The sequence below is a fragment of the Oryx dammah genome, unplaced genomic scaffold (assembly GCF_014754425.2).
Source record: "Oryx dammah isolate SB20612 unplaced genomic scaffold, SCBI_Odam_1.1 HiC_scaffold_16, whole genome shotgun sequence".
NCBI classification, from domain to species: domain Eukaryota; kingdom Metazoa; phylum Chordata; class Mammalia; order Artiodactyla; family Bovidae; genus Oryx; species Oryx dammah.
The window spans coordinates 51969597-51995655 of record NW_024070200.1 but is presented as its reverse complement, the minus strand read 5'-3'; the positions used below and the strand labels follow the sequence as shown (position 1 = coordinate 51995655).

The 26059-nt window shown below is 43.2% G+C and overlaps 1 protein-coding gene across 1 annotated transcript in view; it reads left to right on the top strand.

Annotated features, from left to right (window-relative positions):
- The window catches only part of AGBL1 (AGBL carboxypeptidase 1), a 411763-nt gene that overhangs the window by 46111 nt on the left and 339593 nt on the right, over positions 1–26059 (top strand). Inside the window, exon 2 of the mRNA XM_040257131.1 lies at positions 25826–25889. Coding sequence (XP_040113065.1) covers positions 25826–25889 — 64 coding nt within the window. The remainder of the gene's footprint in view (positions 1–25825; positions 25890–26059) is intronic.

Below are 26059 nucleotides of genomic sequence, written 5' to 3'. Positions count from 1 at the left end.
GCAACTGAAAAACAACAAAAGATTGGGGGCCATTCTAGAGGACAGCCTTCCAGTACTTCTCAAAACTGTCAAGGTCATGGGAAAAAAGGAAAGGTTCAGAAACTGTCATAGACCAAAACAGACTGGAGAAATGATGACTAAATGCAATGTGATAACCTAGTTAGGGACTTGGCACAGAATGAAGACATTGGTATAAAAATTGGCCAAATCCAAGAAGATCTAGAGGCTAGTTGATAAGGCACCAATGCCAGTGTCTTAGTTTTGACAAATGTGCCACACTATTATAAGATGTCAGCAATGGGCAAAGAAGGTGACAGGTGTCTCTGCAACTTTTCTGCCAATCAAAATTATTCTAGGGGGACTTCCCTGGCAGTCTAATGGTTAAGACTGTGCTTCCAATGCTGGGGGCACAGGTTCAATCCCTGGTCAAGGAACTAAGATCCCACATGCCCTGTGTTACGGCCAAAACATAAAAAGAAAAAAAAAAACCCAAAACAAAAAAACTCAAAATTATTCTAAATTTAAAAGGTTTATGAAAAATTTTCAAGGATTTTATTCTCTGTGAAGATTTCGCTTCCATTTCATTAGTGGACTTCGTCCATGCCTTTGATACTGGCTCATCAGATTGTTTTCAGGAAATCAATGTATTCCTCACAAAGGATGTCTGCATTTCTAATCCGATGGCTCAAACACCAGACTTCTGAAATGAATTTCTTATGAGTAAAAGATTAGACTGACCATTCAGCATCTAATACTTGACAATTGACCATGGAAACTCTGAAAATCACACAGAAGAAGGTCATTAATGCTTAATCTAATTATATATAAACTTAAAACAGTCTGTAATGACAAGACACAGTTATAACTACCCTTGGTAAATGGGCATAAAACTGGTTGATGTTCAAATGATAGACTTTATTTTATAGAGCATAAAAGAGATTTTGGAACTAATTTGATCAAACATCCCTCCAAAGTGCAATGATCCCTTTATATAAACTGATTGATTGAAGGCTCCTTGATTTTGCTTATCCAGTTAATTCATGTCTTCCTGATGGGAGAGAAAAAAAAAAACTTCGATTTTTAATCATGGCAAATCTGGTGCTTTATTTGCACAACTGGATGACTTCCTTCAAGAAGATTAAAGTCAAAACTTGAGACTGAGTTAGAAATAATTCATCAGGTTTTAAGAAGAGATTTCTACCTTGAAATTGAGATAGTCATGGCTAACCAAAATAAATGTTGCTTCTATTTAGAAAGAACTTCTTACCTCCTCAGCATACATCTCTATCATTTTTTCTTTTTAGCAGATGTATTGGTTTATTGGTATTTGGCTGTGCTGGGTCTGTGTTGCTGCATGCAGGCTTTCTCTAGTTGCAGAGAGTGGGGCTGCTCTCTAGTTGTGGTGCATGGGCTTCTCGTCCTGGTGGCTTCTCCTGTTGTGGAGCACGGGCTCTCGGGTCTGTGGGCTCTGTAGTTGTGGTTTGTGGTCTTAGTAGCTGGGGCTCAAGAGCTCTAGAGCACAGGCTCAGTAGCTGTGGCACATGGGCTGAGTTACTCCAGGGCTTGTGGGATCTTGCCGGACCGGGGATCAAACTCATGTTCCTTGCATTGGCAGGTGGATTCCTAACCACTGGACCACCAGAGAAGCCCCCATTTTATTTTCATAATGAAGATTTCCACAATTACATTTTCTCCCCTTCTCACACACTTTTCCCAGCACTCCTGTTAGTCATTCTCATATATTGAATTCAGTATGGACATGGATAAAATGTCAGTATTTTTGTGTCATTTTGGGCTTGTTTTGCAGTTGGGTGGAGAAGTCCTGCACTGGTGGCATCCTTGAATCCTCCTCATCCATGGCTTAATGTATTAATGTATACCCAATAAATTGAATAAACAATTGAATGGATGGATGGAAGGACAGATAAACGGAGATTTTTTCTAGTTACTGCTTACGTAGGAAGTCATGACTCTCTGTGACTGTACTTCTTGGTGACTTTCAAGCAGTAATTTTCCTTTCATTTCTTTTCAACCTAGAGCTTCATTTAATAATGTGTCAAAGAGAAATTCCTACTGGTGGAAAATGAACCTTCTCTGGAAGGCAGGGAAATGCCACTTCATCTCTGTGAAACTGTGTACCAGCCTTGTCTCTCAGATTCCTTGAAAGGATGCAATCAAAAGCAACTTCCATCATCACGATATTTGGTAATTCAACATAAAGCTGAGTTCCAGAAAGGCGAATTGAAACAAATTTGTCCTCCTTAAGAGGGAGCATTTAGCTAAGAGCTTGCTGAGTATCTCCTTAGTTCTTGGAATTCAGCCCTGGCAATTACAAGAGAGTTGCCTGATGTCCTCTTTGTGGTTTATGTGATTCTACACAGCTGCAGACACTTTTCTGGACTATTAAAATTGTGACTTAACTGACTACTTGCCAAATATTCAGGGCCTGTTTGCTGAATCTTTTGATAGACCATTTTTCTCCCACTGGCCTTTTACAGTCTCTGACCCTTGAAGTCTTGAAGGTGGAACAATCATCTCTACTCTTTGTAGCTCTTTTTAAAATTATCTTTCCTGTTTATTTAACCTCTCAACTCTCATCAGTTTTTATAACCCAGCCTGCTAACATTGTTTTTCCAAAATCTTCTGGTTGCTTGGACATGAATGTGAAAAAAATCAGATGTCAGTTTGTATCAATATCTTCATCTCACCTTACCTCTGACCTGCTCCCTTGACTTCATGAAATGTAAGTGAGGTTCATGAGTTTGAGTGCTTGAAGAATCTCTTGTGAAATTATGAACAACCGAGAGGAGTGTCCTTCAAGTGGGCACCGTGTTCCCGGTAGAGTTCTCGGGTGACGTCAGTGCATCTTAATAACTTCAGTGTGTGATTTCACATTTCCAAAGAGGCCTCCAAGATATTCCACAAATAGATGGGAGAGTCTGTGTGAATTTAATCATGTGTTAAGGAGAAATTTCGATTGGTAGGGAATGAACCTTCTCTGGGAGAATGGTTTGCAACATACTCTCACTGATACATGTTACCTAATGATTACATTTTGAACCTCTTCACTCACCAAAGAGATCAACAAGATCTGTGATAGAGATACAGATGAAAAATACATTATTAACTAAGTGTTCTTTAAAGTGTCAGTGAAGGTCACTTAGTTGTGTCTGACTCTTTGTGACCCCATGGACTGGAATTCTCTAGGCCAGAATGCTGGAGTGGGGACCCTTCCCTTCTCCAGGGGATCTTCCTAACCCAGGGATCAAACCCAGGTCTCCCACATTGCAGGCGAATTCTTTACCAGGTGAGCTACAAAGGAAGCCCAAGAATACTGGAGTGGGTAGCCTATCCCTTCTCCAGCAGATCTTCCTAACCCAGGAAGTGAACCAGAGTCTCCTGCATTGCAGGCGGATTCTTTACCAACTGAGCTATGAGGGAAGCCTAAGTAGTCTTTGGGTGTCCTGAAAATGAAGCTATAGAATATTTGGAAAGATAAATAGGATTACTAATTTATTTCAAAACTGCTTTTTGTTGAGCAGTTGCTTTGGGGGTGAGCGGGGTGCTTCCCAGGTAGCACGGTGGTAGAGAATCCATCTGCCAATAGAGCAGACCCAGCTTTGACTTCTGGGTTGGGAAGACCACCTGGGGAAGGAAATGGCAACCCAGTCCAGTATTCTTGCCTGGAAAATTCCATGGAACAGGGAGCCTGGCAGGCTATAGTCCATGGAGTTGTGAGGAGTCAGACACTACTGAGCACACACACATTTCTGGCCATAATTAATATAACAAATCTTGAAACAAACTCCCTTGCAGCTGCCCACATAGCACTGAGATTCCTGGATATATTTGGTTGGAAGCATTTTGCTTTGAAGATGAGAATGACTAGGATGGAAACCACAGTTGAGGTTCCTCAGAGGTGTCTGGCCTGGGGCAGCTGGTCCAACAGGCTCATCATGACGTAGCTTGAAATCCTGAGAAGTGCCTCCTGTGATGAAGAGGGTATGCTATTTAGATAGGATGAGTAATGGCTTTTCACAGAAACTTAAAGCTGAGTATAGACAGGCATTTTCTGAGGTGCTCACCAGCACTCTGGCCTCCAAATAAGGAAACAACTACTGGAATTCTTTTTTTTTTTTAATATTTATTTATTTGGCTGCATTGAGTCTTAGTTGTGGCATGTGGGATGTTTGCTGTGTCATGCAGGATCTTTCCTTGCTACTCAGGGACTCTTTAGTTATGATACATGGGCTTAGTTGCCCCTCGGCATGTGGGGTCTTAATTCCCCGATCAGGGATTGAACCCAAGTTCCCTGCCTTGCAGGGTGGAGTCTTAATTACTGGACCACCAGTGAAATCCCTACTGGAATTCTTAATGTTCAGCCTTTGGTATTTTTGCTTTTAGCTGTTGATGACTATTTTCTATGCTGTAACTCACCCAGAAGTGTAAGGACTTTGTGATTTCAACTTTGGTCATAAGTTGTTTGATATACTGACTCCTTCTTGTTGTTACTGTTTCTATTTTTTCTTATAAAAAATGTGCTTATCATTGAGTTTGAACTTTTGGTTCTTCGCGAAAGGTGTACTGGAAACCAGAGTCAACCTTTCATGAGTGGGGTGGGTCCTCACACAGGAACTAAGAATTGGAAAATTGCCTTTGATGCAGGATGGAATATCCAATGTCTCCTGATCTTGCTTATTTTGGTCTATAGTTAGCAAGTGTAGACAGAGTGGAGGGAAAGATGGCGTCCACTAGCAGGAGGCCAGCCAAGGGCATGATGGGAGATCATACCTATTGGGAGACCGTAGCGGAGGATGAGGAGACTGCAGTCTGCCAGAGCCCAGCTAGCCATCTGCCAAATCTACTTCCTCTTCCTTTAATACAACTGCTGGAGTTGTGCGCACAGTCTAGGTCCTGATTCTGGAATATGCTATCCCAGCAGCTTGGGAGGGAGGTGAATACCCATGAGCAAGAGAATTACTCTTAGAGTTGCAGTTGCTCCTCTCCACGTGATGGCCCCCAACCCATCCTTACAAGCTGAACTTACAGATTTGGGCCTTATTTTTATTAATGGAGGCAGGGTGTTTTTATATAGCTTATGCTAACTCATCCATATGCCTTTTTCTTATCTCTTTAAGCCAAAGAGTTCATCTACTAGAGATGAAGAAGAAATTTATACTTACACAGCAGAATGAAAGGAGTTGGGACATATAACTATTATGTCTACTAATTTTACTCAGACCAAACTTTAGTTAAGCAAACTTTTCATAGACTGAGGGAGCTATGAGAGCTGAGACCTTATTGGCTTGTTTACAACGGCCTCCCTGGCATATTTACAACCCAACATGTCTTCTGATTATGTTAGTTTCCTGTTTGGAGCCAACCACGGGCAAATCAGGAAAAATATTGGAAATAAAACAAAGAAGAAATCTTACTTTTTACCTATTAGAATGCACTGGGTGTTCTTTTTCAGTATAACAGAATCAACCATTTTACACAGAGGATAATTATTAATCATTCAAAAATAGATGTAATGTCCCATGTGAGAGCAAAGCCATGCCTTTATTTTAATTCTTGATTGACTGTCTTAGTTCCCAGCAGGTGAGTAGCTGGTGGCATCCACTATAGAATGAAATCTGCTAAATTCAACTAGCTTGCAATTTAACCAAGTGTGTGTATGTGTGTGTTTATGTATCTGATTAATCTTACCTCTGATCCAGAACTCTAGTGCTGGCTGTGAATGCAAGAAGAAAGCAGATAGTTGTCTGGGAGAAGTAATTTGTGGGATGACCAAAAGGATCCAGGACCCTATGTTTCTCTGTGACTTGGCTTTTCACTGATCCTTGAAATAAGAAAAGCTTTATTTCTTTGGTTTATGTTATTCTCATTAGATATACTGGGAGGGATATTGTGTTACATAGGAATTAGCCACTAATTCATTAGTAGAGTGGTTCTTGACCAGGGCCAGTTTTGAATTTGACAGTGTTGTTCAGTTTTCACAACTAAGGGGAGGGGGAGTTGGGTGGGCTACACATTGGCATCCAGTGGGTACAAACCAGGGATGCTGCTGAACATCTGATGATGCACTTTTAAGAAAGTTTACAATTGGGTCCTGTACCATCCCACATCCTCTGTAGCTCCTCTTGAACAACTTTTGTCCATAATTATTAAAGTATTCATATTTTTATTAAAGTTGAATATTTAAATTAAAAAATTTTTTCTTTTCTCAATTATTCAACTATCAGTTATTAAAGTTGAGTAAGTAACATCACCATTCCTTGCTGTGGCACAGGTTATAAACTTAAATGGAGTTTACCCGCACCACCGAATGTTTCAACTTTAAAAAAGTAAAAAAAGGAGAGTACAAGTGACTGTTTAGTTCTAGAAAATTTGTGCAACGTGTTCATAACAATGGCTGTGGTTGCCAGAAAGTGTGTCATTTATGCTTCTCTGGTCGCAGCGAGCGGGGGCTTCTATTCATTGCAGTGTGAGGGCTTCTCATTGCAGTGATTTCCTTTGTTGTGGAGCACGGGCTCTGGGGCACGTGGGCTCAGTGGTTGTGGCATGCGGTCTCAGTTGCTTCTGTGAGCTGTGTGTTACACTGGGATTCGTGACCTCCAGAAGGAGGATTTCCATCTGGGGTCAGAGATGAGGCTTGACTACTTGGAGCTTTTTGTGCAGCAAAGTTTTATTAAAGTATAATAGAGCTAGGGAAAGCTTTTTGACATAGACATCAGAAGGGGACAGAAAGAGTGCCCCCTTGCTGCAATGAGTTTAACAGACAAATTTTTAATATATATACTCTAAATGAAAACAGATTGAACTTTTGAGCTGGTAGGGTAGAAGGCAACTCTGCCAACATGGCAGTTAAAGCCCCCACTTTAGTGCACATTTCCACTGTTCCATTTGCATGCGTGACACATTAACAGTACCTAGTCAAGGCTATGGTTTTTCCAGTGGTCATGTATGGATGTGAGAGTTGGACTGTGAAGAAGGCTGAGCACCGAAGAATTGATGCTTTTGAACTGTGGTGTTGGAGAAGACTGTTGAGAGTCCCTTGGACTGCAGGGAGATCCAACCAGTCCATTCTGAAGGAGATCAGTCCTGGGTGTTCTTTGGAAGGAATGATGCTAAAGCTGAGACTCCAGTACTTTCGCCACCTCATGCGAAGAGTTGACTCATTGGAAAAGACTCTGATGCTGGGAGGGATTGGGGGCCGGAGGAGAAGGGGACGACAGAGGATTAGATGGCTGGATGGCATCACTGACTCGATGGATGTGAGTTTGAGTGAACTCCGGAGTTGGTGATGGACAGGGAGGCCTGGCGTGCCATGACTCATGGGGTCGCAAAGAGTCAGACACGACTGAGCGACTGAACTGAACTGAACTGAACTGAAAGGTAAATGAGAGTCCTCTGGTGGCAGAGTGGTGAACAGTCTGCCTGCCAGTGCAGGAGACACAGGTTTGATCCCTGGTCTGGGAAAATTCCATGTGCTGAGAAGTGAGAGGGTAACAGGTAGGAAGGCCAGAGGTCCCCAAGTGGCAGGAAGAGATAAACTGCAATTGGCAGACTTCTTTTTTTTTTTTCCCTTTGCTGTTGATGGAACCAGTTCTGCCTATGACTAACTTTTTTTCTTTTCTCAAACGTTGGGCTAATAATGGATCAACAAACCAGTATTTGTGTCGATTGTTTTATGGCCAGGGATGACACACCTTGTGCCATCCTATCTCAGAAATGCATATTGTGGGAGAGGGGTCTGGTGAAACTCCCTCAGCCTTGAGGTGTCTCTTTTATCTGTTTTCATTTAGAGTATATATATAAACAATTTGTCTGTTAAACAGCCTGACTCTGATTTAGCCTCTTCAGATACTCTTGTGCTGTGCAGCAATGGTTCTCTCTGTAAATGGTATGTATTTTGAGGATACACAAAAAGTTATGTGTACAGGATAATGTTTCCTACCAATTAGATGCCCATTTGTTACTGTGTTTGTTAAAAACCCTTTATCTCTTGTTGTTATGAAACCCACTTAAAACTGAAAAATACGGGGGCTTCCCTGGTGGCTCAGTGTTAAAGAATCTACCTGCCAATGCAGGGGACATGGGTTTGATCCCTGGTCCAGGGAGATCCCACATGCCAAGAGATGGCTAAACCCATGCACCACAGCTATTGGACCTCTGTGCCCTAGAGCCCGTGCTGTGCAGCAAGAGAAACCACTGCATTAAGAAGCCTGTACACCGCAACTAGAGAGGAGTCCCCAGTTGCTGCAACTAGAGAAAGCCCACGTACAGCAACAAAACCCAGAGCAGCCGTAGATAAATAAATAAATCTAAAAAAAATCCTACAGCACAAGTTGGCACTCCATCTTCACCTCAACAAATAATTATCTGGCCCCAAGTATCAATAATATCGAGTTTGAGAAACCTGACCTTAGTGTAAGCTAATTCATTGGCAATCCTTTAGAGAAGATAGTTGGCAGAGTGGAAGGTTTTGAGGGAGAATGGGCAGAGTGGACATTAAAAGGAAAGTGTGAAAATGGGAGATAAGTGTTGGGATTCATCATCACCCAGATGTTGGCATCTGTGAACTGAAAGGGAAAGAATCTCTCCCTGGGAAAAATGCCAAATGTAAGAGCTTTTTTTTTTTTTTTTTAAATGGCAGAGTGCTGTCTTAAGTTCACAAAAGTGAGGAGAGGTCGTGGGAGGGAGGGCTCACACAGGAGTGGCAAGAGCAGGGATCCTGGACCTGAAGTTAACACTGGCCTCTTTCTGGATGATTCTGGATCTTGAGCGATGTCTTTGAGAGTGCATTATGCACTGCCTGAGGTCTCCAAGGGCATATCTGTCCTCTGAGACCCTTGAGCGTGTTTCCAGAAAACGAACAGATGCCATCTCTCGCTCTGTCATCTCTCATTTTCAGTCCGATCCACGTTTAAGCAGCCACTCTTGGCCCACAGCACCAAAACTAGAAAGTTAACCTGTTAGCCTGAAGATTCTCTTTGGCCCAGTCTGACATCATTGAATGCCACAGGGTCATAATGTTGGGAGGGACCTGAGAAGTCACCTCTTCTTGTTCTCTTAGTTGAAGAATGAGGAAAGCAAGTAAAGGCCAGAGAAGGTAAACGATGTCTCTAAAGTCGTCAAGGAAGAGTTGGGTGAGAAGTAGGTCTACTGTCTCCACGTCTGATGTTTTCTGTGCTGTCACGTGGTCTCTCACAAAAATCAGTGAGATCTTGTAAAATCTTTGTGATATTTCACAGTTTAAAAGGTCTAGGTCCTTCTCATTTTCTTTTACTGTCATCCATTCCAAATTCTGGTTTTTAGAAATCAAACTTTCAATGTATTTTTTAATTGATCTACTTTTCAGACGGGTTTATGTTTCAGTTACTGTTACTGCATAACGAATGATCCCAATATCAGTGGCTTAAAGTAAACATTTCATTTTTCTCACAGTTTGGAAGGGACTCGGCAGGGTAGTTCTTCCTTGGTGTCTGTTGTGTGTTGTATTGGAAGCTGTCTGGGGATGCAGTTATCTGAAGGTTCAACTGATCTGGAGAGCCAAGATTTCTTGCTGCTACAGGTCACAGCTGATGCTGAGTGATCCCTATGAAGCTGTTTAAATTGGGGCTGTCTATCACAGCTTCCCTGGTGGCTCAGTTGTAAAGAATCCATCTGCCAATGCAAGAGACACAGGGGTTTGATCCCTGGATTGGGAAGATTCCTCTGGGGAAGAAAATGACAACCGACTCCTTTATTCTGGCTGGGGAAATCCCATGGACAGAGGAAACTGATGGGCTACCGTCCATGGGGTTGCAAAGGGTCAGACACAATTTGGTGACTAAATAACAACAACAACAATGGGAGGTGGATCATTCCATGTACTGTGGGCATCCTTACATCATGGCTGCTTTCGGGGATTCAGTGTTTGCACATGGTGGGTGAGGGCTCCAGATGCCAAGATCCCAGTGACCCAAGTAGAATTCCATCACTTTTTATGGTTTAGCCTTGGAAGTTAAGCAGTGTCACTTCTGGTACAATCTTCTTGGTGATAGAGTAGTCACTTGGCCAAGATTCAAGAATATGGGCCATAGATTCTACCTCTCGGTCTTTCTCTCTCTTTAGTTGCTAAGTTGCATATAACTCTTGTGACCCCCATTGACTGTAGCCTGCCAGGCTCCTCTGTCCATGGGATTTTCCAGGCAAGAATACTGGAGTGGGTTGCCATTTCCTTCTCCAGGGGATCTTCCTGACCCAGGGATTGAACCTGGGTCTCCTGCATTGCAGGCAGATTCTTTATCAACTGAGCTATGAGGGAAACCCACCTCTTGGTCGTAGGTATGATAAAGCGCTTACAGGCATGTTTTAAAATTGTCAGTTTGGCCTCTAGAATCAGAGAGTTTCCACTAAAGAAACATTAATTTAGTGACTTTGAAAGTGATTTTTTTTTTTTCAAATTTAGTAGCTTTCAAAACTCAACTCAGAAAATAAGAAGAAAGGTTACTCTTGCTATCAAGGAAGTTATTCCTTTGGCCGCAGTCTCCTCACTAGTACAGTAGGAATAAAAATATCAAAATTGCAAGATGATTTCAGGCAATTCCCTGGTGGTCCAGTGGTTAGGACTCAGAGGTAGCGCTGCAGAACTGCAGGGGCTTTGGGTTCGGTCCCTGGTCAGGGAACTAAGATCCCGCGTGCAAGTTGCAAGATGGTTTTCAGGATTAAGGAGTAAGTGATATCCGAAGCAAAGTGGGCACTCAGTGGTAATACTCACGGCATTGCGGGCTGTGTGCGTGTGTGCTCAGTTGGGTCTGACTCTTTGCGACCCCATGGACTGTAATTGCCAGGCTCCTCTGTCCATGGAGTTTTCCAGGCAAAAGTACTGGAGTGGGTTCCATATCCTCCTCCAGGGGATCTTCCTGACCCAGGGGTCGAACCTGAGTCTCTTGTGTCTCCTGCACCGGCAGGTGGATTCTCTACCCCTGCGCCACCTGGGAAGCCCCATTACGGGCTATATGGGATGTCAGTTCATAACCCGATGCCTAGTTCTTAACTCTCAAACTACAGAATACCTCTGAAAAGCAGCTTTTCAGAGTGGGTTGGGGAAGGTCATTACCCACTAGGTTAGAGAGTAGCCAAGTGGTGGAGCAAGACCACAAAATGATGGGGTCCCTGAAATGGGAGACATGAGGACCCCAGAGTCCAACTTCTGTTGCTTCATGACTGTGCTTTAGACCAGCTGGCTAAGAACTAGCTGGGTGGAAGGACCCAGAAAAGGGCTTCTTCTTTGTGTTTTTGGAAATGGCTTGGTTCTGTGGCCTCTCAGTGGCAGAATGGAGCCTCCCTGTCCCCGTGCTTTTAATCTTCCCTGTGTGCTTGGGAGATTGATGGATTCAGAGGATCAAGGTAGTGGGTGGCAGCTGCTGGTTGAACAGGAAGGAGCACTCGCTTCCTCCACTTTGGTACTGAACTCTGGGTGACAGGCACCTGGACATGTTACTTACTAGCTCTGTTTAGAATCCATTCAGAAAAGCTGAAAACAGTTTGGCACTTCTTTTCAGCAATCCTTAATTCTAACTTGCAAGTTTTGTGCTCTGGTTTGTCAGCTGTGCTCTGGAGCGACTTCACAGCCTTCCTAGAAATGGAGACAAGTCTGCTCTCCACTGACTGTCACTCAAAAGAAATCAGAGAACATCTCAAGGATGTGATGCTGTTGATTGCTGTTGTAATGATTATGACTCAGAATCTTTACTATTTACCAAACGCAACAAGTGTGCTGGATATAGACAGAGCATAGCATTATAAACTGTCTCTTTTCAGAGGACACAACCTCACCATTTTCACTTGTTTTGGTTATTTTTCTCTCCTCCTGAAGAGTATCCTGCTAAATTGAAAACACTGTGATCTGGGTGTAAAATTGATCCAGGAAAATGCATTTCTAAAGATCTTCAGATCTGTTTTTAGACGACTCACATTTTGTTAGGCATGCTCATGGCAATGTTTATTCCCCAACAGCCAATCGAATATCTATTGTGACTTAGGCAGAGAGCTAAGCATTTTGCATCCATTATGGTATTTCTAACTCAATTGTATCCTTCAGCTGGGTTCAGTGATTAGTCCAATAACATAGGAAAGAAAGTAAGTTGTACAATGGTTTTGATTATCAAGGTCTATCTGAATTAGAAGTACATTCTTCAAACACCCCTGTCCCTTTCTCTACTCTAACTTCACTGGCCTTGTTTATCTCCCTTATCTCTGCATGTTTCTACCAGCTATGTCACTGTACACTACTCTCATTTGCCTGGTTTCGCCCTGAGCATTCTGCCCTCCAATCTTCTAGTTAATGCTAGCTTATTCTTTCACTGTCAGCTTAAGTGCTACTTGTTTTTTTAAAAGGAAAAGGAAAATTTTATTATTCCTTTTTTTTAAAATTGGAGCATAGTTGCTTTACAATGTTGTGCTGGTTTCTACTATACAGCAAAGAGAGTCAGCTATATCTATCCATATATTTCCTCTTTTTTGGTTTCCTTCCCATTTAGGTCACCACAGAGCAATGAGTGGGATTCCCTGTTCTACACAGTGGGTTCTCATTGCATGTGCATCCTAAGTCCCTTCAGTTGTGTCCAGCTTTTTGCAACCCTATGGACTACAGCCTGCCAAGCTCCTCTGTCCATGGCATTCTCCAGGCAAGAATATTGGAATGGGTTGCTGTGCCCTCCTCCAGGGGATCTTCCTGACACAGGGATCGAACCCGCATCTCTTATGTCTACCTGCATTGGCAGGTAAGGTGGTTCTTTACCACTAGCACCACCTGGGAAGCCCCCTTTAGTTATCAATTTTATACATAGTATCAATAGTGTATATATGTCAATCCCAGTCTCCCAATTCATCCCACCACCCTCTTTCTCCCCTTAGTATCCATACATCTGTGTTTCTATTTCCACTTTACAAACAAGTATGTTATTTCTTAAGGAAATCCTTTACTGATTCACATGAAATAACCTTATTTTATGGTCACATGACAAAATAAACTTGGGTACTTATCCTCAGTTGCAATTCTATGTTTCTTTGGGTGACTATTTAGCTATCTGCCTTTCTAACTGGCTTGAAAGTTTGATGAGGGCAGGGACTGTGTATATTTATGCTATTAGTGTTATTCCTGGCACCTAACACAGTACCTGGTACAAAGTACCTGACAATATTTGCCAAATAAAAAATAGACTGCATTCTAACTTTACCCGAGGCTGAACCAGGTGTGCCCCTTTACTTAGAAGGGAGAGCATTGGTATTCTTTGTTGTTGGTCAGTTTCTTAGTCATGTCCAACTCTTTGCAACCCCATGGACTGCAGCATGCCAGACTTCCCTGTCTATCATTTCCTGGAGCTTGCTCAAACTTATGTCCATTGAGTTGGTGATCTCATCTAACCATCTCATTCTCTGTCATCCTCTTCTCCTCCTGCCTTCAATCTTTCCCAGCATCAGGGTCTTTTCCAGTGAGTCAGTTCTTCAAATCAGGTGGCCAAAGTATCGGAGCTTCAGCTTCAGCATCAGTCCTTCCGATGAATATTCAGGACTGATTTCCTTTAGGATTGACTGGTTGGATCTCCTTGCAGTCCAAAAGACTCTCAAGAGTCTTCTCCACCACCACTGTTCAAAAGCATCAATTCTTTGGTGCTTAGCCTTCTCTATGGTCCAACTCTCACATTCATACATGACTACTGGAAAAGCCATAGCTTTGTTGGGAAAGTAATGTCTCTTCTTTTTAATATGCTGTCTAGGTTGGTCATAGCTTTTCTTCCAAGGAGCAAGGGTCTTTTAATTTCATGGCTGCACTTACCATCTGCAGTGATTTTGAAGGCCGAGAAAATAAAGTCTGTCACTGTTTCCATTGTTTCCCCTTCTATTTGCTATGAAGTGATGGGACTAGATGCCATGATCTTCATTTTTTCAATGTTGAGTTTCAAGCCAGCTTTTTCACTCTCTTCTTTCATTTTCACCAAGAGGCCCTTTAGTTCCTCTTCACTGTATTCTTAACAATTAATTATGTAAGACCCAACATATGACTAGGGCATTCGTCAAATTCTGGAGCCCAAGAATTAAGAGGAAAGATCCTAGTGGGATTGTTCATTCTTTTATCGGTAGTGAAGTATTTTTAAATGTTTATGTTGATGTGTGGCAAAACCAATACAATATTGTAAAGTAAAAAAAAAATAATAATAAAAAATTAATTTTAAATGGAGTATAGTTGCTTTACAATGGTGTGTTAGTTCTTACTGTACAGCAAAGTGAATGAGCTAATATATATACATATATGTACATGTATAAGTCCCTCCCTTTTGGACTTCCTTCCCATTCAGGTCACCACAGTACATTAAACACAGTTTCCTGGGCTACACAGTGGATTCTCATTAGTTATCTATTTTATACATCGTGTCAATAGTTTATATGTTTCAGTCCCAATCTCCTGATTCTTTCCTTCCCCTCCTTTCTCCCTTGGTATCCATACCTTTGTTCTCTACACCTGTGTCTATGATTCTGCTTTGCACATAAGATCATATACAAAGTTTTTCTCGATTCCACATATATGAATTTAATATAGTATATTTGTTTTTCTCTTTTGGACTTACTGCCCTCTGTATGGCTTGTTCATTCTAAAGAGTCCACCTAAGACAGAAAACATTACATACCATTTCACTTTATTCTATTTTGTAATGATGTTTATTTTTTAATATTATAAAACCACATCACCCAGCTTCTGTAATTATGGCAAGCTTCTCGTTTTTTTTCTATTTCCAGCCCAACATCCATTGTGTTGAGAAAACTCCTATTTCTTTACATCTGTGTCTCCTTTGTTGCCCTGCATGTGGGATCATCGGTTCCATCTTTCTAGATTCCATACATATGTGTTAGTATATGATATTTATCTTTCTCTTTGTGATTTAATTCACTCCATATAATAGGTTCTAGGTTCATCCACCTCATTAGAACTAAGGAGAGGGTGGGATGATTTGAGAGAATAGCATTGAAGCTACATATATATGTATATATATGAAGCTACATGTATACATTATTACATGTAAAATAGAGAACCAGTGGGAGTTTCACGTGTGAAGCAGGGCACTCAAAGCCAGTGCTGTGTGACAGCCTGGAGGGATGGGGTGGGGAGGGAGGGGGTGGGTGGGGGGCTCAGGATGGAGGGGACAGGTGTATGCCTATGGCCGATTCATGTTGATTTATGGCAAAACCATCACAATTGGTAATTATCCTCCAATTAAAATAAATAAATAAAAAACAAACTACTTCATAACCATCTGGTGGCTCAGACAGTACAGACTCTACCTGCAATGTCAGAGACCCGTGTTCAGTCCCAGGGGCTACAGTCCATGGGGTCACAAAGAGTCGGACATGATTGAGCAACTAACTCTTTCACACTTTTGTAGATATTTCAGTCCATACTCATTTAAAACAACTCTCCCTCTTTTAAACTCGTCTCAGCCTTGACAGGAAGTTTTCCCTTCTGCCCCAACTAAACTTCTAACTATGCAACTTCTTCCTGTTTCTTCTTGTGTGAAGACAGAGAGCTATTGGTCACCATTTCTGGTATAATAACCATTTTCAGTCATTGAAGTTTGTGATCAGTACCCTCTTTCATCACTCATTACCAGCTCCAAATTTAATAATGTCTTTTCTTTAGCCAATGGACCATTTCTAGTGAGTGTTCAAACTGCGTGACTGAAGAACAAATTTATTTTTGGCAATATGGTTTTCTTGGGCTAAGAGCTGTGTCCTGTGCTCTTGGCTCATGAATTTGGAAGAGGTTCTGTCTTATTCTTTAGAGATTAAGAATTAAAATTTCATGGGCTTATTCTTTCCATCTGTGGGAACAGAGGAGCAGAGTGTAAGTGCTCTATTTCTGTGATATCAGGGGTGTTACAGAAAATGGGATGGGGATGGCCTTTTGTGTCCCCCCTGTTCAGTAAAGTTGGGTGTAGACTTGAGAAAATTTCAGAGAGGGGCACAGGACACTTCTTTTCCCTCCGCATTATCTGGGGGTGATACTGATGTTCCCTATTCATTAACACATGTCTTGGCACATGATACTACATCACGTCAGTCATGTCCTACTCTTGGTGATCCCTTCTCTGTCCACGGGATTCTCCAGGCAAGAATACTAGAGTGGGTTGCCATGCCCTCCTCCAGGGGATCCTAGGGTGTGCGTGTGAATCTTGTATTGGCAGGTGGGTTCTTAACCACTAGCGCCATAATAGGCATCCTATAGTAGGCATCCTATAATTGTTTGCTCGGTTGCTGGATTCATAGAAAAGTTGATCTGTATACCTTGTCATAAATTTGTGTAAGGATGTGCTCACTGGAATATGCTTTGAGGTAAATCCTGTCATCAAAGAGAATAGGGTAGCAAGGCTCTGGCAGATTTCATATTATTTCCATTCCATTCCATTCCATTATATCCCATTCCATTCCATTTTATCCCATCCATCCCATCCCTTCCCAAGCCATTCCATTCTATTATTTTCCATCCTATCTCATCCCATTTTATAACATTTGGAATGTTTACTGAATACCTACTTTGTGTAAGATGCCACATGGGGAATGAGGTAAAATACTTGTTCTGGAGGAGCTCAAAGTCTAAGGAGAGGGTGGGAGATTAAAAATTGCTGCAACTTTTTTTCTACTCCAGTTGAGAGGTAGAGAGTAATTCCATCCACTCAAATCTGGGCTATCATCAGTAACCTGACTGGCCAATAGGATGCAGCAGAGGTGATGGTTAAACTGAGGCTAAGCCAAAAGAGGCCTTGCAACGTCTATTCAGTTCTCTTGGGATGCTTGATCTGCTGTGTAAGAAGTCCAAGTCCCTTAATACTAACATGTTGGAAAGGCCACATGAAGGCATTCTGGTTCATAGTCCACGATAAGCCCAGTCCTTCAGCCTGCCAAACAGTAACCATCTGTGCCAAGGTATCAGACGTACAGATGAAGCCATCATAGACCCTCCAGACCAGCCACTTCATTTGCCAGCTGAATGCCACCCAGTGGCCTTAGTTAACACCATGGGAAGTAGAAGACTCTCCCAGTTAAGCCCTGCCCAAATTCCCTGTCCACAAAATCAAGAGAGAAAATAAAAAGGCTATTGCTTTAATCCAATAGGTGTCAGGGTGGTTTGTTACCCCTGCAATAGACAACCAAAACACAGAGGCAAGAAAATAACCAGGATTTAGTAAGAATTCTAATAAAAGGAGGGGCAAAGTGGATTGTGAGAAATCAAGTATTTAGAGCAAATAATTCTGTTCTTGGACAGGCTGGGCCACTGCACCATCCCACTTTAGAGGGCATTGATTATGTGGTAGTCCTTGCGAATGGCATGCCTGGTAGTTGTACAGTGCCCAACGTATGCAGACATGTGGCAGTTTTGGGTAATGAGTGCCAGGAAGGTAGGTAATATGGAAAAACTGTAGAAAGGGAACTTGAGCTTGGAATTGAAATACAAGTAGGTTTCATGGGCTAAGTACAAGTAGGTTTCATGGGCTAAATACAAGTAGGTTTCATGCTCTTCACAAACAGAAATAATACTCCATCAGTAGAAGCAATGTGAGCAAAACTTTGAAGGCATAGGAGCCTATATGGGCTTGGGGCACCGTGACTGGTCCTTTGTGGCCAATATAATTGGCACTGGGGTTGGGGGGATAGATGGAGATGAACCCCTGAAGCTGAGTGATGTGAAGGGTCTTATATCTTCATGGAGAGCCAGGAGGAGGAAGGCAACAGGGAGACAAAGATTTCAAAGCAAGTGAGCAACAAATTCAAAACAGTATTTCAGAAAAGTATAGTTCAAAACCCCACAGACTGTGAAAGACACTGTTTGTTCTTTCAGCTGCCTGCCTCTGCTAGAAAGCTTGGCAAATCTTTTTTTTTTTTTATAGGAAAGTCTTAAACAACAGGGAATTACTCAATGATTCATTTAAAAGGATCATTAAAGGAAAATGGAGGCATGTCGCATCCTGCCTTCTTTAATTGCTCATTTATTATTACTGTGGGTGAGATAATGGTTTTGTGTTATTCTTCTAAATAGTGTAAAATATTTATTGGTAAATATAGCAGTGCATATATTAATGCCAGTGGAGATTTGGTGGAGTGTTTTTTCCCTCCACTGATAGCCATAATTTTTACTTAAAGAAAAACAATATTGTGCTGATTCATTCTAGCTCAGAGCTGAGTGAGAACATTATGAACTAAACATCTCTATGACAGCACTGTCTCAGTGCCGGTGGAATAGCAGAATTCTCTGGGGCTGGCCATAGTTTGTGAAATCAATTTCTTTCCTGTTTATTAACTCATGATTTGGAAGAGGACAAGCAGAGGTGTAAAATTTTTCTTCTCTCCTTCTTCATAACAAACTACCTGATTGAAAATAGCTTTTAGAAGTGAGGATGCTTACCATTTCATATACCTGAAAGTCAATGAAGGACAGGGAAACCTGGCGTGCTGCAGTCCACGGGGTCGCGGAGTCAGACACAGCTGAGCAGCTGAACAACAATGAAAGTGTAAGGTAGGTGGTTTTATAGAGCTGGTTCACAGCTCAGCAATGTCACCAGTGACCCAGGGTTGTGTCCTCAGACAACAGTGTCCCAAATAAGAAACAGAGTGTTTGTCTTTTTGCTTTGTTTTTGTTTTTCATGGTTTGTCTTTTTAAATCTTGGAGAAAAATCTTTTCTGGAATCTCTCAGTTGACTTCTGTTTGAGTTTCCTTACCCAGATCTGGGTTCATGGTGGTGTGGTGGTTTAGTCCCTAAATCATGTCTGACTCTTTTCGACCCCATGGACTGTAGCCCACGAGACTCCTCTGTCCAAGGGATTTCCCAGGCAAGAATACTGGAGTGGGTTGCTATTTCCTGCTCCATGAGATCTTCCCCTCCCAGGGATCGAACCCACATCTCTTGTATTGCAGAAATTCTCATGCAGTTGCAGGCAGGTTCTTTGCCGCTGAGCCACCAGGGGAAGCCCCTATCTGGGATCATACTCACATCTCAACCAATCATAGGAAAAGGAGAAAGACAGAGGAGGTGAACTGTAGCCCATTCCCCAGGCAGGGGACAAGTAGAGTGTGTATCTTTCATCAGCAGCCTGCTGCCCCGGGCTTGAAACAAATGGGATTTTCTGGGAAGCAATTATAAAAGAACGACTGGAGTGTGTGCAGCCAACTGTGTTGGCCACAGGTCAAACCAATTTAGGGGTGGTGATTTAGTAGATTCTGTATGCCCAGATCTATCTCCCTGCTGGAAGGTGCAGCAGAAGCCTAGGAGAGAGTGCTTGTTCTCAGGGAGCATTAGTGGGCATTGAACTAAGAGCGGGCAATCTCTTAGCTGGATAAACGGATCCAATAAAATATACCGATTATCTATTACACCTCAGGACACAGGAATGCAGAAATGAGTGAGACCTAGTTCTTGTCCACAGACTTTCACAATTCCCTTCACCATCTGCTTCCTCCTGGAAGCAGCTTCATCCCCAGGGTTGCCACACTCTGTCATGCTTCCCTCTGAGTAAGTAGGGCTGTGGCATAGCTGGAACATTCCCCTTGATACAGTGCAGGGCCCTGTGGGGCTCCCAGGCACAAGGCCTTACTGTGTCTCCCATTTCTTTGGTTACAGGAAACAGCCTTCATTTATCCTCCATGACCTTCCCTGAGTTCCAAGGGACAGATTCAAGTAGTTGTTAATGAGAGAAAGGAGGGGATGTGAGACCAGGGAGAAACAAACCGTCAAGAGCCACCTTGGGGCAAGGCCCTGTTACCCCATCAAGGGATACGCACAATATCTTTGAGCTATTTGCAGATACTGAAGAGCTTCCCAAGTGGCACTCGTGGTAAAGAACCTGCCTGCCAATGCAAGAGACGTAGGAGGTGTGGGTTCTATCCCTGAGTCACCAAGATCCCCTGGAGGAGGAAATGGCAACCCACTCCAGTATTCTTGCCTGGAGAATCCCATGGACAGAGGAGCCTGGCAGGCTACAGTCCTTAGGGTCACAGAGAGTGGAAAATAACTGAGTGACTTAGCATGCACGCAGATACTGAAACCCCCTCCAGGTGGGAGAAGCTAATGATTGGTGATGACAGACGGCCCACAAGCATGTAGACCCCAGACTGGTTGGACCCGAAGGCTGCTGATGCTGACTCCTGCTTACCTCACTGTCAGCCCATCAGAAGAATGCCCGTGAGCTGATCACACCCTCTTTGAACAACTGTTATAAAACGCCTCACTGTCTTCCCCAAGCTGGGGACACATGGTTTTGAGGGCATTAGCTCGCTGTGTCCCCCTTTGCATGGCAAAGCAGTAAATCTATCCTCTTCTACTTCACTCAAAACTTGTCTCTGAGAGATGATTCAGCACCGGTGTGCAGAGAAGCTGAGCTTTCAGCATCACTCCTGCCCCACTTCTGCCCAGTTTTCCAGATGCATCACTCATGGACCTGGCTGGGTTGCACACCCCATCCCTGAATTCTTCTAGCATCCCTATTTACCTTTGTCACAGTCCTTAACCATCCTGGGTCCTAACTGTTTGCCAGCTGTTCGTCTCAGCCAGGCCCCGAGCCCTGTGAAGGCTGAATGTGTTCCCATCTGTTTGTATCCCAGCCCAGTGACTGGAACATACATGATTTCCAGGGAGCATTTGTGGGACAAATGCATGAATAATTGAATGAAAGGAAATTAAACATGGATCTTTTTATCCCTCTTCAATCAGTTTCCACTTTATTGGTTTTCCTCTCTCCCTTTTCTCTTTGCTCCTTTCTCATCACCCTGTTTCCTCTCTTATTTTCCTTTTTGCTCATGATTCACAGTTAACTGATGAATCCTGCATTTATGCCACGTTACACGATATTGCCCAGCCTTGCTTTTATGGCTTATCCCCCTCCCTCTTTTCAGAAAGAAGAGCAGTTACGGGGGTTTCTGCTGGTGGGTCCAGACACATCATTGTGGAGAAGGGACTTTGTTTTTTCTTTTTTTAACCATGAGCCATCTTTGGGTCCATTTTCAAAGGGCTGGATATTTTGTGATTTATAATAAGAAATAGATATTTGATCTTCCTCCTGTTTCTGGCACAGAGCTCCCCAAACCCTTGAAATATCCTCAGTGATGAGAGCAATAAAATTGTCTTGTTAAGTTAATGGGTTGACTTTTGGACCACAGCTATGGATGGAAAGCTGACTGTCAGGAGAACCGACCGTGTGATTGGAGGGTTGGGACTTTCAGGCTGACCTCCTGGCTCCCCAGCACACTCCAAGTCCCCTTTACCTCCAGGGAAGGTAGAAGAGCCAGAAGCTGAATCTATAGACTATGTAAGGATAGGGGAACTACCTCGGCAGTCCAGGGGTTAAGACTCCACGTTTCAAGGCAGGGGCGTGGGTTCAGAAAACTAAGACCCCACATACTGTGGGTGTGCCCCTGCCCCCAAAATTAAAAAAGAAAGAAAACAGGAAACCTGGGAGATGAAGTTTAGAGAGTTCCAGGTTGGAGAACGGGTGGAGGAGCTGGGAGAGTGATGTTCCTGGAGAAGGCATGCGAGCTCTGTACCAGTTCCCCAGACCTTGCCCTGGGCATCTCTTACATCTGGCTGTTCCTGAGTTATATCGTTTTACAATAAACTAGCAATCGAGAAAGTGAAATGTTTCTCTGAGTTCAGGGAGAGGATTTAACAAATTAATCACACCCAAGGAGGAGGTCGATTATGGGAATCTTTAATTTATAGCCAGTGAACTGGAAGGACAGATTAACAACCTAGATTTGTGGTTGACACCCTGAGTTAGAGGGGCTCATTGGAACCTCTGATTTATAACAAGTATGTTGGCCAGAAGGAAGGGTCACAACCTGGCCTTGCCACTGGAGTCTGAAGTGAGGGTGGGCGATCTTGTAGGACTGGCTCCTCAACCTCTGGAATCTGATGTTATCTCTGGGTAGATAGTGTCAGAATGGAGATGAACTGTCGGACAACCTGATGGTGTCCAGAGTATTGTGCGTGGATGTGGGGGAACCTCTCCTATAAGACTAGCAAATTCCCTGGGATGATGTATCGGTGGCTTCCCTGATCCCTGGTTCTTGTTCCCAGATTTTGGGAGACCAAAGGATGGGAGGGGACAGGGAGCCCTGACAGGGAGCACAGCTGTGCATGACATCTGTGGGAGGGGACTCAGAGTGACGCCTTCTGTTAGCGTCCAGGGCAGCTGTGATGGGAGGCATCAGAAAAGTGATGCTGAGGCTGCCTTCTTTAGGCTCAGCTCCCTGTGGAGAAGCTCCCAGAGCAAATCCAAGTCTTTTCCTTGGTAAGTGTATAAACCTCAAATGCCCAGGGAGTCCCAGGTGTCTCATCACACCTGGAAGATGAGTTAAAGTATTAAGTTTTGGTATTTTGTCCATAATGGGCCTTTTTTTTTTTTTTGCCTTGTTTGGTGTGTAAAAACACACCTTTACAATAGTATCTTATCAGTGTTCAGTGGTGACCTAAATGGGAAGGAAATCCAAAAAAGAGAGGATATGTATATATGGAGAAGGCACTGGCAACCCACTCCAGCACTCTTGCCTGGAAAATCCCATGGATGGAGGAGCCTGGTGGGCTGTAGTCCATGGGGTCCCTAAGCGTCGGACACGACTGAGCGACTTCACTTTCACTTTTCACTTTCATGCATTGGAGAAGGAAATGGCAGCCCACTCCAGTGTTCTTGCCTGGAGAATTCCAGGGACGGGAAGCCTGGTGGGCAGCCGTCTATGGGGTCACACAGAGTTGGACACGACTGAAGCGACTTAGCAGCATGGCTAATTCACTTTGCTGTACAGCAGAAACTAACACAACATTGTAAAGCAACTATACTCCAATAAATTAAAAAAAAAAAACTTAATTGTTGTTATTTAGCCATTAAGTCATGTCTGACTCTTTGCGACCCCATGGACTATAGCCCACCAGGCTTCTCTGTCCATGGGATTTCTCAGGTAAGACTACTAGAGTGGGTTGCTATGCCCTCCTCCAGGGAATATTCCCAACCCAGGGATCCACCCAGTGTCTCCTGCATTGGCAGGTGGATTCTTTACCACTGAGCCACCAGGGAAGCCCCTCGTGTGTCAGTATTTCCTCCCATTCTGTTGACTTTTCTTTGTTGATTGTTTCCCTGGTTGTGCAAAAGCTCTTCAGTTTAATGTAGTCTCACTTGTTTATTTTAATCTCATTTCAGCTGCTTTTGGTGTCTTACCAAAGAAAACATTGCCAACACTAATGTCAGAGATTTTTTTTCTCCTGTGATTTCTTCGGGAGCTTCATGATTTCAAGTCCTAGATTTAAGCCTTTGACCTATTTTGAGTTAATTTTTTTGTGAGTGGTGTTAAGATAAGACTCCTGGCTTTATATTCAAAAGAATTGAAAGCAGTATCTGGAAGAGATATCTGCACACCCATGTTCACTGTAGCATTTTTCGTAACAGCCAAGATATGGAAGCAACCTAAGTGTCCCTCAACAGATGAATGGATAAAGAAGATATATATACGCACAGTGGAATATTATTCAGTCACGAGAAAAAGAATATCCTGCCATTTGCGGCAACACAGATGGACCTTGAAGGCATTAGGTGCAGTGAGATAAGTCAGAGAAAGATGAGTACTGTGTGCAACCACTGACACATGGAATCTAAAAAGCCGAACTTGCAGTAACAGAGAGTGTAATAGAGTGATACTTACCAGGGTTGGAGAGTGGGGGCTTTGGAGAGGTGCTATTTATGGGTGCAAACTTGCAACTTATAGGTAAAGAAGATCTTAAGAGCTAGAAAATTAACATATTACCATGCAGTGACACTGGGCCGATTTTTGGGAGCCTGGCCTGGGCTGTACTCTGGATTTGGCTTTGTGGATCACCACAGAGGTCTTGATTAAGTCCTCCCTCCCTCTGAGTCTTGGTGTTCTCTCCTGTGTAACAAAGGGGAGCGTGTCAAGGATTGCAAATATCCCGTAGAGCTATATCATGAGATGTGTTGTTACCCCAGGTGTCTCTTAGGAAAACAAAACTTCATCCTTGTGAGTCAGGGAAGTCTTTCCATCTGAACATGTTAGTGGATTTCGGTTTCTGCTCTCTGCCCTGGATTGAAGAATAATGTAAGTCTCCTGAAATTAGTGAAGGCTTTGCTACCTTGGCCCACAAAGCCCCTTTTCATTTGCCCTTTCTGCCTAAACCATCAATGTTTTCTTTTGCCCATTTTGCTGATGTTGCTAGTTTCTCAAGGCTAAATATGGAGATAGAGCCCCTGAGATGCTTCACTCAGTGAGTCCTTTCCAGTTATTATTTAAGGAGCAACCATGCCATGATTTCTTTCTTAAAAAATATTTATCTATTCGGCTGTGGGTCTTACTTGTGGCAGGTGGTCCTCTTTCTAGTTGTGGCGCATGGGCGTAGTTGCCCTGAGGCATGTAGGCTCTTAGTTCCCAGACCAGGGATCTAATTCAAGTCCCTGGCATTGGAAGGTGAGTTCTTAACCACCAGACCACCAGGGGAGTCTCCCTTCAGCCATTCCTTATTGTAGAAAGTCTTTCTCAGCAGAAGGAAGCTGCCATTCCCATGCATACCCTTGACCATGCCGCCTCCCTTCTTTTGCCTTCTTTCTTTTTAAAAGTTTTATTTTCTGTTAGAGTATAGTTGATGTATGGGCTTCCCAGGTGGCGCTAATGGTAAAGAACCCAACTGCCAATGTGGGTGATTTAAGAGATGTGGGTTTGATCCCTGGGTCGGGAAGATCCCCTAGAGCGGGGAATGGCAACCCACTCCAGTATTCTTGCCTGGAGAATCCCACGGACAGAGGAACCTAGTGAGTTACAGTCCATAGAGTTGCATAGAGTCAGACATGGCTGAAGCTATTTAGCATGCATAGTTGATTTATAGTGTCCTGTTAGTTTTAGGCATGTGGCAAAGTGATTCAGTTATACATACACGTGCATCTATTCTTTTTCAAATCATTTTCCCATGTAGGTTCTTAGAGAATATTGAGTAGAGTTCCCTGTGCTATACAGTAGGTCCTTGTTGACTACCTGTTTTATATGTAGTGGTATGTACATGTCAATCCCAAACTCCCGTTTCCTTCTCCCCCACCCACTTTTCCCCTTTGGTAACCATGAGTTTGTCTTCCATATCTGTGACTCTATTTCTATGTTGTCAGTAAGTTTATCTGTGTCATTTTTAAAGGTTCTACATGTAAGTGATATCATATGGTCTTTGTCTTTCTCTGACATATTTTACTCAGTATGACAATCTCTAGGTCCATCCATGTTGCTACAAATGTCATTATTTCTTTATTTTTAATGATTGAGTGATATTCCACTGTATATATGTATCACGTCTTTGGGCTTCCCCTGTGGCTGAGTGGTAAAGAATCTGCCTGCAATGTAGGCAACTTGGGAGATGCAGGTTTGACCCCTGGGTCGGGAAAATCCCTTGGAGGAGGGCATAGCAACCCATTCCAGTATTCTTGCCTGGAGAATCCCATGGACAGAGAAGCCTGGCAGAGTAAAGTCCATAGCGTTGCAAAGAGTCAGCCACGACTGAAGTGGCTGAGCATGCAGGCATGCACCACATCTTATTTAGTGATTCATCTGTCAGTGGACATTCAGGTTGCTTCTGTCTTTTATAAATAGTGCTGCAATGAACATTGGGATGCATTTATCATTTCAAATTAGGGTTTTCATCTTTTCTGCATATATGCCCAGGAGTGGGATTTCTGGGTTTTATAGTTCTCCACAGTTGGCTGTACCCTTGCCTTTCTTCTTAAAGATGGTGATCTGCTTTCATTGCAGAGCTCCTCAGACCGGGAGTCCATCCTGGCCATCCTCCAGCTCCTCGGAGATCTGCTTTCGGTTGGTGAGTAGGTCATGACCTCACTCCTCCCGTGGCGGACGTGGGGGCGTGCAGATGCCATGTCTCCCAGGAAACTGTGTGGCCTGGAGTTTGATCCAGGTTTGCTGTGCGAGACAAAAATCACCATAAGATGGATGTACTTTGGGCTTTTCAGTCATGTCACCCACCCTACA